Raw genomic sequence first — 12,814 nt, forward strand, 5'->3', positions numbered from 1 at the left:
CGGAGCTGGCATCTTGCACTCTGCTTCCTCAGTAATTCAATTCATTTGATATTAGTGGGTGTTTTAGCTGTACAGGAGGCAGAGAACACATTATCCCTCACTCCTCTGGTCATTTAAGTAAGTGGTCTAATGTGCTAGCCGCTCTCTCAGCCACCACACACATACAGACCTTTTTTCTCACTAACCAAATTAGCATCTACGCTAGACCACTCAATTAGGCCTGCACAAACTAATGGACCTCTGAAATTGTCTCTGCCTCTCAGTTTTGAAATCACTCTGAATTATTCAGTGTCAATCAATGGCAAACTCAGGAACACTCCATATTTATAGAACTTTGAATATAGGCATATACAGTATAGACCAATATATCGAGTCGTGGCGTAACTGTGACGTAAAACAAAGGGAAAACTGGAGGTGGCCAATACAAACCAGCACAGATTCGGCTACATAATAGCTTAAATTATTATCATTATTATTAAATCTCATCTTGTTGTGTGGTTGGGTGCAAGAATCGATGCAAAATTGTATTTTCTCTATCGGTTTCAGTTTCTCTATCGGGTAGGTGTAGAAGTCAGGCCACTCAACCGGAGGTAGCGTTAATCCTGTCAGATCGTCCATCCATTGACTGAGCGTGTACGGGTCGGCCAATCTGGTTCCGTCCGTTAAAATTAACTGTGCGGTCCTGGACAGTGAGTGACCTTGCACATTAAGAAAAAAATCGGACTTTCTCAAAAAACATTGTTAAAAAACAAGCTAACAAAACTTGCAGACTAACGTTAGTGAAGCGGCAGAGGGATCGTTCTGCCACCACCTAAGCTCCGCCCACATAAAAAACGTCAGCATGTTTACTAACTGAAAAGGGGTCTATTGGAAATTAAATATGATTTGTTATGCTGCGAGGGTAGCGGTCAGCTCGTCCACACCAAATGTATTAATATTTTCTGCAATTAAAAGATTTTCTGTAACATTGTGTTTGGAGTCACTGTAACACCCGCCAACCCGCCTATACGGGTGGATTTCAGCAGTGGCGTGTAACGCAGTCACTCCTACTAGTCAGCTTGGCAGGCTGAAAGCTTGCGCATCATTTTACTCATTCCCGCCGGTTTTTGTTGCTTAAACCCAAAGTGCGAGCACATTAAGCCGCCTCTCAGTACTAAATTGAGTTTTTCGCTGCTTATTGCGCTTAAACAGTCAAATACAAACAACAAAATAATGTCAAAAGGCTGGTCTTGGTGAGTATTCACGTAAATACAGTCAGTTATGTTTTAAGTGAACGTAAACCGTTGAGAAATAAAATGCATGTGTAACAATATTGGATCCGTGTGTCAGATCTTAAAGGAACACTCCACTTTTTTTGGAAATAGGCTCATTTTCCTACTCCTCTAGCGTTTTACCGTTTTCTAATCCATTCAGCCGATTTCCGGGTCTGGCGGTAGCACTTTTAGCATAGCTTAGCATAGATCATTGAATCTGATTAGACCGTTAGCATCTCTCTCAAAAAAATTACGAAAGAGTTTCAATATTTTTCCTATTTAAAACTAGACTCTTCTAGAGTAGTTAGCCTACATTGTGTACTAAGACCGACAGAAAATGAAAAGTTGTGATTTTCTAGGCCAATATGACTAGGAACTATACTCTCATTCCTGCGTAATAATCAAGGAACTGCTGCCGTACCAGCAGCGCGATGATATTACAAACTTAGTGCCGGTTACGTTGGAAGTTACCGAGCTGGGGACTATTTTCAGGCGCTGAGTAATATCATTGCGCCTGCTTGACCCATGGTACGGCAGCACAGTTCCTTGATTATTACACAGGAATGAGAGTATAGTTCCTAGTCATATTATGCTAAATATATGCTAAAAGTACTACCGCCAGACCCGGAGACCGGCTGAATGGATTCGAAAACGGTAAAACTCACCTGTTTAACTCTAGAGGAGTTGGAAAATGAGCTTATGTACAAAACAAGTGGAGTGTTCCTTTAAAGTGACAGAAGCCTAATATACTTGCTGCCAAATATGAGATAATATTAAAAATATTGACCGTTTCCCCCCCATGGCATCCATGTCAAAATTGTGGTCAGTGAAAATGCTGTGTGCTAGTAACTTTGAAAAAACTTTGCAAATAAGTTAATGTATAGTACGTGTCATTCCCTTGTTTTAAGTAAATAGTGTGCACAATATAATAAATCATTCTCTCGATTTACTAAACCGTGTCCTTCTTGTACTAATTTGTTCCCTTGTTTTAGTTAAATCAAAACAAGGGAACAAATTAGTTCAATGTGGCCATGATTTACTATAACGAGAGAACAAATTCTTAATTTGAATGAATCATAGACTGTAAAAAAATATTGACGTAGTCTCCATGACGTCACTCGTAGGTTTCTGAAGAGCGTTTTTGAAGCCCAATGCGGGTGGAACCGGCCGTCGCCATCTTAGTAGCACGTCGCCATCTTAGTAGCACGTCGCCATCTTGGTAGCGCGTCACCGCACGTCGCTCCCAGATAACCTAAAATGAGCAAAAATGGCGGGATTAGCTGAGGTGACATGATGCTAACAGACAGCACACAAACTGCTAGTGGTGACAGCAGCGGCAATCCACCTGTCACTCAAGTGGCCACGCCTTTAATTATGCGGAACTTTAAGGCTTAATATAATTTAAACGGATGAGTTTATTCACCCCCCTCACAGTTGTCATGGAGGGCAAAACAAGCTATACAGACCAAAACCACTTTTTGTACCAGGCTGTAAACTGTTAGCCTGACTACGTCAGACTTCCTACTTCCGCTAATTTCATTGGAAGCAAAGTGAAGTAGCAGAGTCTGGTATTACCAGGCTAGTAAACTGTATATTTTTCTGTCTAAGTCTATGGGATTGACTCTCTTTTGCAGCCTGTCTCTATAGCGACCAGTCAATGAATTGCAAAATAAGAGAGATCCGAAGGTTACCGCTCGAAATGAATTCTTAATTTTAATGGACAAACTTCCTCATATAGTGTGACAACATGCCCCAAGCGATCATTGTGTGTTCAATGAACTGTATATACAGAAATTAAAAAAATAAAGCTACCCTGAGAAATATTCACAGCTAAACGTGTGACAAATAGCACAAGTTTCCTATATATGTGTGTTTACTTTTAAAAAAGTATACGTTTATCAGTGGGTGTTCAATGAATTGATGAAGTTCATTATAGTGATGCATTCCTGTAATCTGCTCGTCTGCCAGCCGGATAGAAAGTATTACTGTCATTGATTGTATATCAGTAATGAGAAGAGACTGCCTTCCTCTGAGCAACACTAATAGACTCTCAGCTGAGTAATTAAATAGTGCGCTTAAAAAACAATTTCACCAGATTAATTAGCACACCTCCGTGGAGATGGGGAGGAAGCTTTTACTCTGTTTTAATAGATTGGAAATCTTTCTTTCTCTCACTCTGTCATGCTTTTACAGGGCTCCCGCAGTCACAGAAAACTTCAAGGCTGGAAAAATAAATGGAAATTTAGCTTAGAAGTCATGAATGGAAATTTCTGTTTTAAATATATAGACATTTCTAGATGTGCTGTGCTTTAAACTCTTTCAGGTTTTGAGCTGTGGTACCGTGGGCTGTGCGATGCGATGCTCCTAATATATAATAAGAGCTGTTCATGGGACACACTTCAAAAAAAGCCTGCGCACTCTAACAATGAAGGGGAGCCACCAATTGAAGATAAAACCACTACTTTAATGAGAAAGTGGCAAACGTTTCGTTCACGTGACCTTTCTCAATAGGTGTGTTTGACTTGAAGAGGCGCTGCACAGACCGATCTTTGTATAACATCGAAAGCATACGGAGCCGTTTGCTCTCTTATCGCTTTCACTGTACTTTGATGTCATACACCGATCGGTCTGTGCAGCGCCACTTCGAGTCAAACACACCTAATGCCCCAGTGCTGGAGCAATCTTAATAATACATTTATATTCAATTATATTACATGATTACATGGCCAACCAAACTATAGGGTATACTAACAATCCAGACAACATATTTGAACATACATAATGCATTAAATGAGCTCACTACACAATCTAATTAAGATTTTACCGTTGCTCTGCTTACCTCATCTGCCGCCACCGTTGTTATCAAGGTTGATCATGTCCTCTATAAGCGAGATAAACTGTCGTAATCTAAGGCTGCCTCTTATGCATTTACTTTGCTCACGAGATGCAAGATTTGAGTCCATTACCTCTCCTATCTAAAGTGAAAAAAAAAAAAAACTTTCATCAGCTATTGCTCTTTGTTAGTGCTTGTGTAGTGTGTAAAACATGCTCATAAACCAATACATTCGCTAGTCCAGTGAGAGTAACTGTCCTTGTGAATCATTGCCCAGCTAAGAGATTTTTGTTATAAGAACATTCTTCAAACATTCAGTTTAGGTTATGGGAATGATAAAATGTCCCGTTTTCTTGACATTAGAGGAACGTGTTTTAAAAGGTGTGATGTTCCTGAAATGTTCTTTCAACTTAATTTTGATTATCAATTAAACATTCTAGGAACGTTGATTTGTAACATTTCAAGAGCATAATAATGTCCAGTTTCCTTGAATGTTATTTAAAGGTTAGTATTATGTTCCTGAAACATTCTTTCAAACATTCAAACACCTGCTATTAAAGGAACACTCCGACTTTTTGGGACTTTAGCCTATTCACCTTATCCCCCAGAGTTAGATAAGTCCATACATACCTTTTTCATCTCCGTGCGTGCTATAAGTCTATTTGACGCACCCACCGCTAGCCTAGCTTAGCACAAAGACTGGATGTGAATGGTTGCAGCTAGCATACTAATCCAAATAAGTGACAAAATAACGCAAACATTTTCCTATTTACATGTTGTGATTTGTATAGTCACAGAGTGTGCAAAAAACAAAGTCAAATGAAACACAGACATATTTTAACCGTATAAATACTGGGAACTATATTCCCTGAATATAGGGCGGAGTGATAACCGCAGCGCACCTGAGACGCGCTCTGAACGAACTCTCTGCTCCTCACCACGGCGCGTCTCAGGTGCTGCGGTTATCACTCCGCCCAAGTAGCAGTGCTTCGCCTTCAGAGAATATAGTTCCCAGTATTTACACGGTTAAAATATGTCTGTGTCTCATTTGACTTTGTTTTTTGTACACTCTGTGACTATACAAATCACAACATGTAAATAGGAAAATGTTTGCGTTATTTTGTCACTTATTTGGATTAGTATGCTAGCTGCAACCATTTACATCCAGTCTTTGTGCTAAGCTAGGCTAGCGGTGGGTGCGTCAAACAGACTCATAGCACGCACGGAGATGAAAAAGGTATGTATGGATTTATCTAACTCTGGGGGATAAGTTGAATAGGATAAAGTCCCAAAAAGTCGGAGTGTTCCTTTAACAAGCACTGAAGGAAAGAGAAACGACAAGAACGCAAACTACAACTGACTTCCAGCCAAAGCCTTAAATGAAATCATCTGAAGACAAAAGACATTAAATCTCTCAAGATCTCAGCAGAGGAGGATTAAACAACTCCACAAACAGCATTACCAGCTTCACTTATTACTAACCAGACTGACTTCATTTCTGTCAGACATCTACAGAAGTTCTTATGAGAATGAACTGGTAAGGTTTAGATGTTGATGTTTGGTTGAAAGCGTTTCATTTGAAGTCACCATCATGGAACATCACGGTGTTCATCATTCACATTTTTTATGTTCTTGGAAAGTTACAAATCATCGTTCCAAGAATGTTCAATTGTTAATCAATATTAGGTTAAGGGAACGTTTCAGGAACATCATACCTTTTAAAACACGTTAACATCACGATAACTGGACATTTTTACGTTCCCATAACCAATATTGAATGTTTGTAGAACATTCTTATAACAAAAATCTGTTAGCTGGGTGTGTGGTAAAAAAAAATCCAGATCTGAACCCAAACCAACACATGTTGGATATTGATGTTGTTTTATTTAAAGGTAAACTATGCAACTTTTGTCTCTCTAGCAGTTAAAAAACAAAACCCTTTTCCGCATTTTGCGGAAGAACATTGTTTTGGTTGTGCTTCGGTCGGCTCTGTCTGGATGAATATGGTTATTTCTCATAACTAAAAAAAGAGAAATTATCCTACTGCTCATAAAACATTCACTACTAAGAGATATAAACAGTTTAAATGGGAAGGATCTCAAGCTGACTAGCTGAAGACGTTACTGTAGCTTTACCCATTTATAGATGCGGTACTTCCTTGAAAATAAATTCCTTTTTTTTCTGATGTGTGATTCCCCGGAGGTTTGAGATTTTGCTGCTCCGTGTCAACTTCTCTCACTCGTTGTGACTAACCATTGCCTCTCCACTAGACATGCGTCAAAGCAGCCGGAGAAATTCGCATCTTCGTAACACAAATTAAGATATTTTTGATGAAATCTGAGAGCTGTCTCACTCCTCCATAGGCTGCTAGGTAATTGCTTCTGCCGGTCCAGAAAGTTGTTAAAATAGGCCAAGTGACTACAGTGGCTCAACCTTAAGTTTAACAAGCGACGGGAATACTTTTTGTGCGCAAAACCCCCCGAAAACAAACAACTTTATTCAACTAATCATTTTCTTCTGTGTGGGCCTCTGGCGTGAGTTCACGAGAGCGCCACGATGGATGCGAGAGAACTGAGAAGACGAGCAGATGTGTCTCGATGTAGTGTTTAAAACGATTCTAAAGTGTGCATTTCCTGGATGTCCGAATCGTGAGAAAACGTAAGTGCCGTACCAATGCCGCAAAATGAATGGCTCAGTGACTGGGTCTTCTCAGTTCTCGCGCATGCGTCGTTGCGTTCTCGTGAACACACGTCAGAGGCCCACACGGAAGAAAATGAATAGTTGAATAAAGACGTTATTTTGGGGTTGCGCACAAAATTTATTCTCGTCGCTTGATAAACTTAAGGTTGAGTCACTGTAGTCACTTGGACTATTTTAATGTCTTTACTAGCTTTCTGGGCCGGCAGAAGCAATTACCTAGCAGCCTATGGAGGAGTGAGACAGCTCTCAGATTTCATCAAAAATATCTTAATTTATGTTCCGAAGATGAACGAAAGTCTTAAGGGGTTGGAACAACATTAGTGCGAGTAATTACTGACTGAATTTTCATTTTTGGGTGAACTAACTAACCCTTTAAAGTGTGTTCTGATACAGTATGTGTGGTGCATGAGTTTGAATCCCATTCAGTCCTTCAATTTTGAATTGCATCTAGCAAGCATAACTACAAGAACTTACACTTCAGAAAGACAAGCCCAAATCCATTTCAAAAGGTTATTTTTGTTGAAGGCTTAATTGCAAGGAAAACTTTTTAAAAGGATAGTTCACACAGTAGTTCTCACTCACCCTCATGCCATCCCCGTTATAAAACAAAATGATAGAAAGGAGAAAAATATGAATATTTTAAACTCTTTTAACTATAAATCATTGTTTCCGGCCAACTGTCCGCAAGTTCAGCTTGACATAAATGTAAGTGCTTTCTTAAATCTTCGATTCTGTAAGAAAGAAAGTTGAATGCATCATGGGTGGCATGAGGATAAGAAAATGATCGAATTTTCATTTCTGGGTGAACTATCCCTTTGAATTATTTTTTGAGTACTTTTTGAATGCTTCATGGATGCTTCAGTAACAGACTGACCTCTGAGCAGCCTGCGATCCGCGATCTGACCTTCATTATCATATCATATCCTGCTCGGCTTGACTGTATTGAGCGGGTTAGCATTTGACAGTGCTTCTCCAATAGGTCAGTGCTGAAGAGCAGATGGATTACCGTAGTGGAGAGTTATTGATTTCACTGCATTATAATGCCATAGCCAGTATGACATTCTGGCCCGTAATTTGACCGTGATGTGGCAGATCACTCGATAGATCTTAGACCAGTTTCCAAGCATGACATCACATCCCAACATATCCCTTTACCCAGAAATGTTAACAGCACCCTGCAAGCTAAAGTGTGAAATTCACACTCAAGGCCACTGCATTTCCAGCGCTTGTTTCATCGCCTCTTGCCACATAAGAAAATATTTGCTCAAATAGGATGTAAATGAATGTTGTTTTTCTGAGTTGTCGTAGATGATTTGTGTCCATGTGTCAGTGGCGCTCCTCTCATTGAGCTGATTGGAAATAATGTGCTCCTCACGCAGGAGGTAACAATCCCAGCAAGAGGAAATGAGACAAATGATGAGGAACTCGGTGACAATGAGCAGACCACGTCTCACAGCGCGTCCACTCCGGCATGAGCACGCTGTTCTGAGCGCAGAGCGATTTCATTGCCGAGATAGAAAATTGGATGTTTTATCGGGGTTGTTTTTCTCATTTTCAGATAAATATCACTTGTAAACTTGTTTTCTCTTCGAGACTGTGAAATATTAATGTACGTTCCTTGTCTATCACCTGTATCGTTTCTCTTCTACATTCAGACTATGAGAATATAGTGTGGTTAGAATCAGGCTGTCGTAATGAAGTATGGGAGAAGGTTTCTCTGAGTGATTAGCTATATAATTAGCAGGAAATGCTCAGGAAATCCTGCATGGTCATTTTAATGAGGAACGCTGCCAAAAATACTATTTTTAATCAGCATCTTTGTCTTGTTTTTCAGTAAAACTGCCTAAACATTGTCAGCGCTCTGTTGTTTTTCCACTTATTCTATCAAAAAGGCCACTAGAGAATGTATAAAAATGTGTAAACATCCTAAAAAAAATAACTATCGTTTTTAAACTGGGGTCATATAGGGGGTCTGCAGAAAGTTTCAGCAAAACATATTAAAACTTAGAAAATAAAATGTTGCAATTTACATAATGAAGACTGGGTGGGAGTATACATATATATATTTTTCTATTTACAGTCAAAAATTATTTCTCTTCAGATACTTTACTGTAATGGTGGGTAGAAAAAAGACTTGGGTATTTACTTGTCAAGAAAATATTTTCCGGATAATATTTCAGTTTCACACACCTTTATAATTATCATATTATATTGAATATCATATAAATGTGATGTTTATGTCTTTATTTACACTACCATTCAAAAGTTTGGTACAATTTAGATTTTTTTTTCTTCTCAAAAGTTGGTAAAATATTTGTATGTTTTTTTTAAAGAAGTCTATTATGTGAAGTCTAATACTGAAAAAGAAAAGTCAGTAATATTGTGAAATATTATCACAATTTAAAAGAACAGCTTTCTATTTGAATATATTTAATTTATCCCTGTGATGCAAAGCTGAATTTTCAGCATCATTACTCCAGTCTTCAGTGTCACATGATCCTTCAGAAATCATTCTGATATGTTGATATGCTGATGCTAATATGTAGCAGGTTTAGGAAGAGCTCCCAGCAAATCATTATATTTGGAGGTCTGTGGCTTCAAAAGGTTTGAAAACCCCCGACTTACAGTAACATTTTGTGAGGTCTACATCCTTAGGAATAGTTCACCTAAAAGTAGCAGTTCTGTCGTCATTTACTCAGGCAGAAACATACTTTTTAAATTTATTCTAGATGATTTATTCTGTGTTCTCTTCCCAGGAACTTCTACTACATCACGCTGTTGCGGGACCCCGTGTCGCGTTACCTGAGCGAGTGGAAGCACGTGCAGCGCGGTGCCACATGGAAGACGGCGCTTCACATGTGCGACGGGCGTCCTGCCACCCCAGACGAGCTGCCGTCCTGCTACAGCAGCGAGGACTGGACCGGCGTGTCTCTTGAGGAGTTCATGGCCTGCCCCTCAAACCTGGCCAACAACCGGCAGACTCGCATGCTGGCCGATCTCAGCCTGGTGGGCTGCTACAACCTGTCCTCCATGAGCGAAGAGCGGCGCGCCGAACTGCTCCTCAGCAGCGCCAAGCGTAACCTGCGGCGCATGGCCTTTTTCGGCCTGACTGAGTTCCAGCGCAAAACACAGTTCCTTTTTGAGAGGACGTTCGGCTTGCACTTCATCGCCGCCTTCACTCAGATCAACGGGACCCGGGCGGCCGGGGTCACGGTGGGGACGTCCACCCGGAGGCGCATAGAGGAGCTCAATGCACTAGACGTGCAGCTGTACGAGTACGCCAGGGAGCTCTTCTCACGCCGCGTGCAGTACTGCCACCATCAGGAGCGACAGGAGGAGAGGAAGAGGAAACGAGAGCAACGCAGGAGAATGAAGCAACAGAAAGCATCACAGCAACAGGAGGACGACGAGCGAAAAGATGCAGAGGAGGAGATGGAGTTAACTGGGGTGACGGAGGACTACAGCAGTCAGGTGGTGCGGTGGTGATGCCTTGCTCTCTGGTTATGTTCAGAATAACGTACTACTCTTACCATCTCTGCGGTATATAATATAATGCTTACTACTACATTTCCCAAAGGCTCTGTTTACACCTGGTATTAAGATGCGTTTTGGTCAATCGGATCACAAGTAAACGAGGGAGACATTCCCGTGTTTTAATCCATCTCTTTTGTCCACTTTCAACCACTTCTGTCCTGATTTCTTCGAGGGGAGGGTCTATAGGTAGGTAAATGAATGGGCAATTTACATATGAACATCCCCGGAGACGACGGAAAAACATACAGAGAACATTAGCTTTCATTTCTGCTCTGACAGCCGCAAGATGACGCCGAACGTTGTGAGTGTGTGTTAGAAATCGGAATGGCGAGAGAACATTGTGCTTGGTACGTTTTTCGTCTTCAAGCCAAACTTGGGTCTCCAGCCGACAAAGTTTAAATCCTGCTGGCTAGAGCGCTTCCCATGTTTACACATTAGGTCAAAAGGACTGTCTTTTGTGGCTGTTCGAACGCATTTCGACCAAATGAGCGTTTACACCACGAAAGCAATTCGGTCTAATGCGTTTTCGACCACCTCTGGAAGTGGTCGAAAGTGGAAAAGCTCAAAGCGTTTTAGACCCCGTTTATACCTGAATTTAGCATCGCCCACTTGTGATCCGATTGACCAAAACACACAGGTGTAAACGGCCAAAATGTGCATTCAAAATAGATGTGGTTCATGAAACAAAACAAAACATTAAGAGACAACTTAACACAGCACCAAAATTGTATAATGTATGAAAGTAAACAAAAAGGTTCTTAAAATAAAAAAAATTGATATAACTGCATAACCAACAAAATGCTAAATTATTTAGATGATTTAAATTATTATTTACATTCCCCCGAGAAACTTTGCGTTCACTCGAAAACAATACAAGGGTTTTGTGAGCTTTACTTACTGTTTATAGTATACAGCATACTGTATATTGCGCAGTATTAATTTACTAGTAAGCTAGTATTCTATTCTGAACATAACCTCTTTCTGTTTCCATTCATCTTCATCTTCTCCAACAGGTCTCCTCCTCCTCCTCTTGTGTCTGATGGTCAGTGAACCCAGGCCCATTTAAGAACACCATAAAGAACTTTACCAGCAATTGTAATGTTTTAATCCATTCTGATGAAATTGGGAGCTTGTTTCACCCTACAGTTTATTGTCATCACAATATGGTGGACTTATTGGAAAAACTATGACTATAATAGCCAATGAAGTGATTTAAGAGGAGCAACAACTGAATGTTATTTGACTGAAAACGTCTCAGGTTACGTATGTAACCCTGGTTCCCTGAGAGGGAACGAGACGCTGCGTTGAGACGCGGTGGGAACGCCTTGCGTGATTGCGTCGTGAAGCACATCTTAAATCAGTCCAATGGAAACGGGAGACGTCATGGGCGGGTGACGTCACCGACCAGGAAGCTATAAAGCACTCCCGCGATCAGAGAACACTAGCTTTGAAAAAGCCTGAAGCAAGATGATCACAGGTATGCAGGGAGTATGGCAAAGCAACGCAGCGTCTCGTTCCCTCTCAGGGAACCAGGGTTACATACGTAACCTGAGACGTTCCCTTTCAAGGGAACTCGAGCTGCGTTGAGACGCGGTGGGAACCCTATACCCACGACGCCATATGACAAATGCCTGTACTGTATGAAGACCATGCGCACACTAGAAACAAGCCCCCTAGACCCTGGAGTGGAGTCTAGGTCCAAGTCATAAAAAATAGACAACTGTATGCGGTAAGGACATCCTGCCGCATTACAGATGTCGTGGAGAGAAACTCCTGAATTTAAAGCCATACTCCTAGTAGAGTGGGCCCGGACAGCCAAAGGTGAAGGCTGTCCAGCCGCTACATAAGCAAGTGAGATAGCCTCAACTACTCGCTTGCTCAATATCTGTCTTTAGCTTTTCCTGATTAAGGTGGAGGACAGAAGGCCTGCAGCACAAATGACCCGCAAATTGAGTAGGGACCTAGGAATACAACCCGGCCTGGGGTGAAGAAAGACTACCACCATACCAGGTGCAAATCCAAGTACGTGCAGGCCTCAGCCTCATGTACCACGGAGAAGATGAAATAAGGATCTCTCCTCAGAGATAACCCAGCAAAGAAACATACATTGCAGAAATCAAGTACTGTACCATAGGGCAGATAGCAAGATTCAGAAGGTGTTCTGCACACCAGGCAGAGAACAGTTTACATTTCAATTTTCAGTCTTCTCGTGGAGGGAGCTCTAGACTGGAGTAAGGTCTCCACGACCTCAGTCGAGAGACCTGAATCTATGAGCTGGGCCCCCTCAGAGGCCGAGCCCACAGTATCCATGACTCCAGATGAGGGTAACTCCCGGGAGCAGAGATATCGGGAAATGCGTACAGGTGTAGCCTCGACCACACCTAATACATCGCATCCAGTCCAAGCGGAGCTGGATGCGTCAGGGATAACCACAAAGGCAAAGTTTTAACCGAAGTTCTCCCAAAGAAGCTCCACCACCTCGAGGTGAAGTCTC

General features: G+C 41.3%; 1 protein-coding gene across 2 annotated transcripts in view; it reads left to right on the forward strand.

Moving 5' to 3' along the window:
• hs6st3a (heparan sulfate 6-O-sulfotransferase 3a) overlaps positions 1-11,565 on the forward strand; it is a 31,989-nt gene extending 20,424 nt beyond the window's left edge. The window contains exons 2-3 of one of the 2 annotated variants that reach the window (XR_013799480.1): positions 9,543-10,326; positions 11,334-11,565. Coding sequence is in view for 1 of the 2 variants with exons in the window: in XM_079627623.1 (XP_079483749.1) it covers positions 9,543-10,272 (730 nt within the window). In the remaining variant the exon portion in view is untranslated. Of the gene's footprint in view, positions 1-9,542 lie in introns of both variants that reach the window. The other variant, XM_079627623.1, reaches the window with a different exon arrangement.
• The last annotated feature ends 1,249 nt before the right edge of the window (positions 11,566-12,814 follow it).

Source organism: Phoxinus phoxinus (assembly GCF_949152265.1).
Source record: "Phoxinus phoxinus genome assembly, chromosome: 11".
NCBI classification, from domain to species: Eukaryota; Metazoa; Chordata; class Actinopteri; order Cypriniformes; family Leuciscidae; genus Phoxinus; species Phoxinus phoxinus.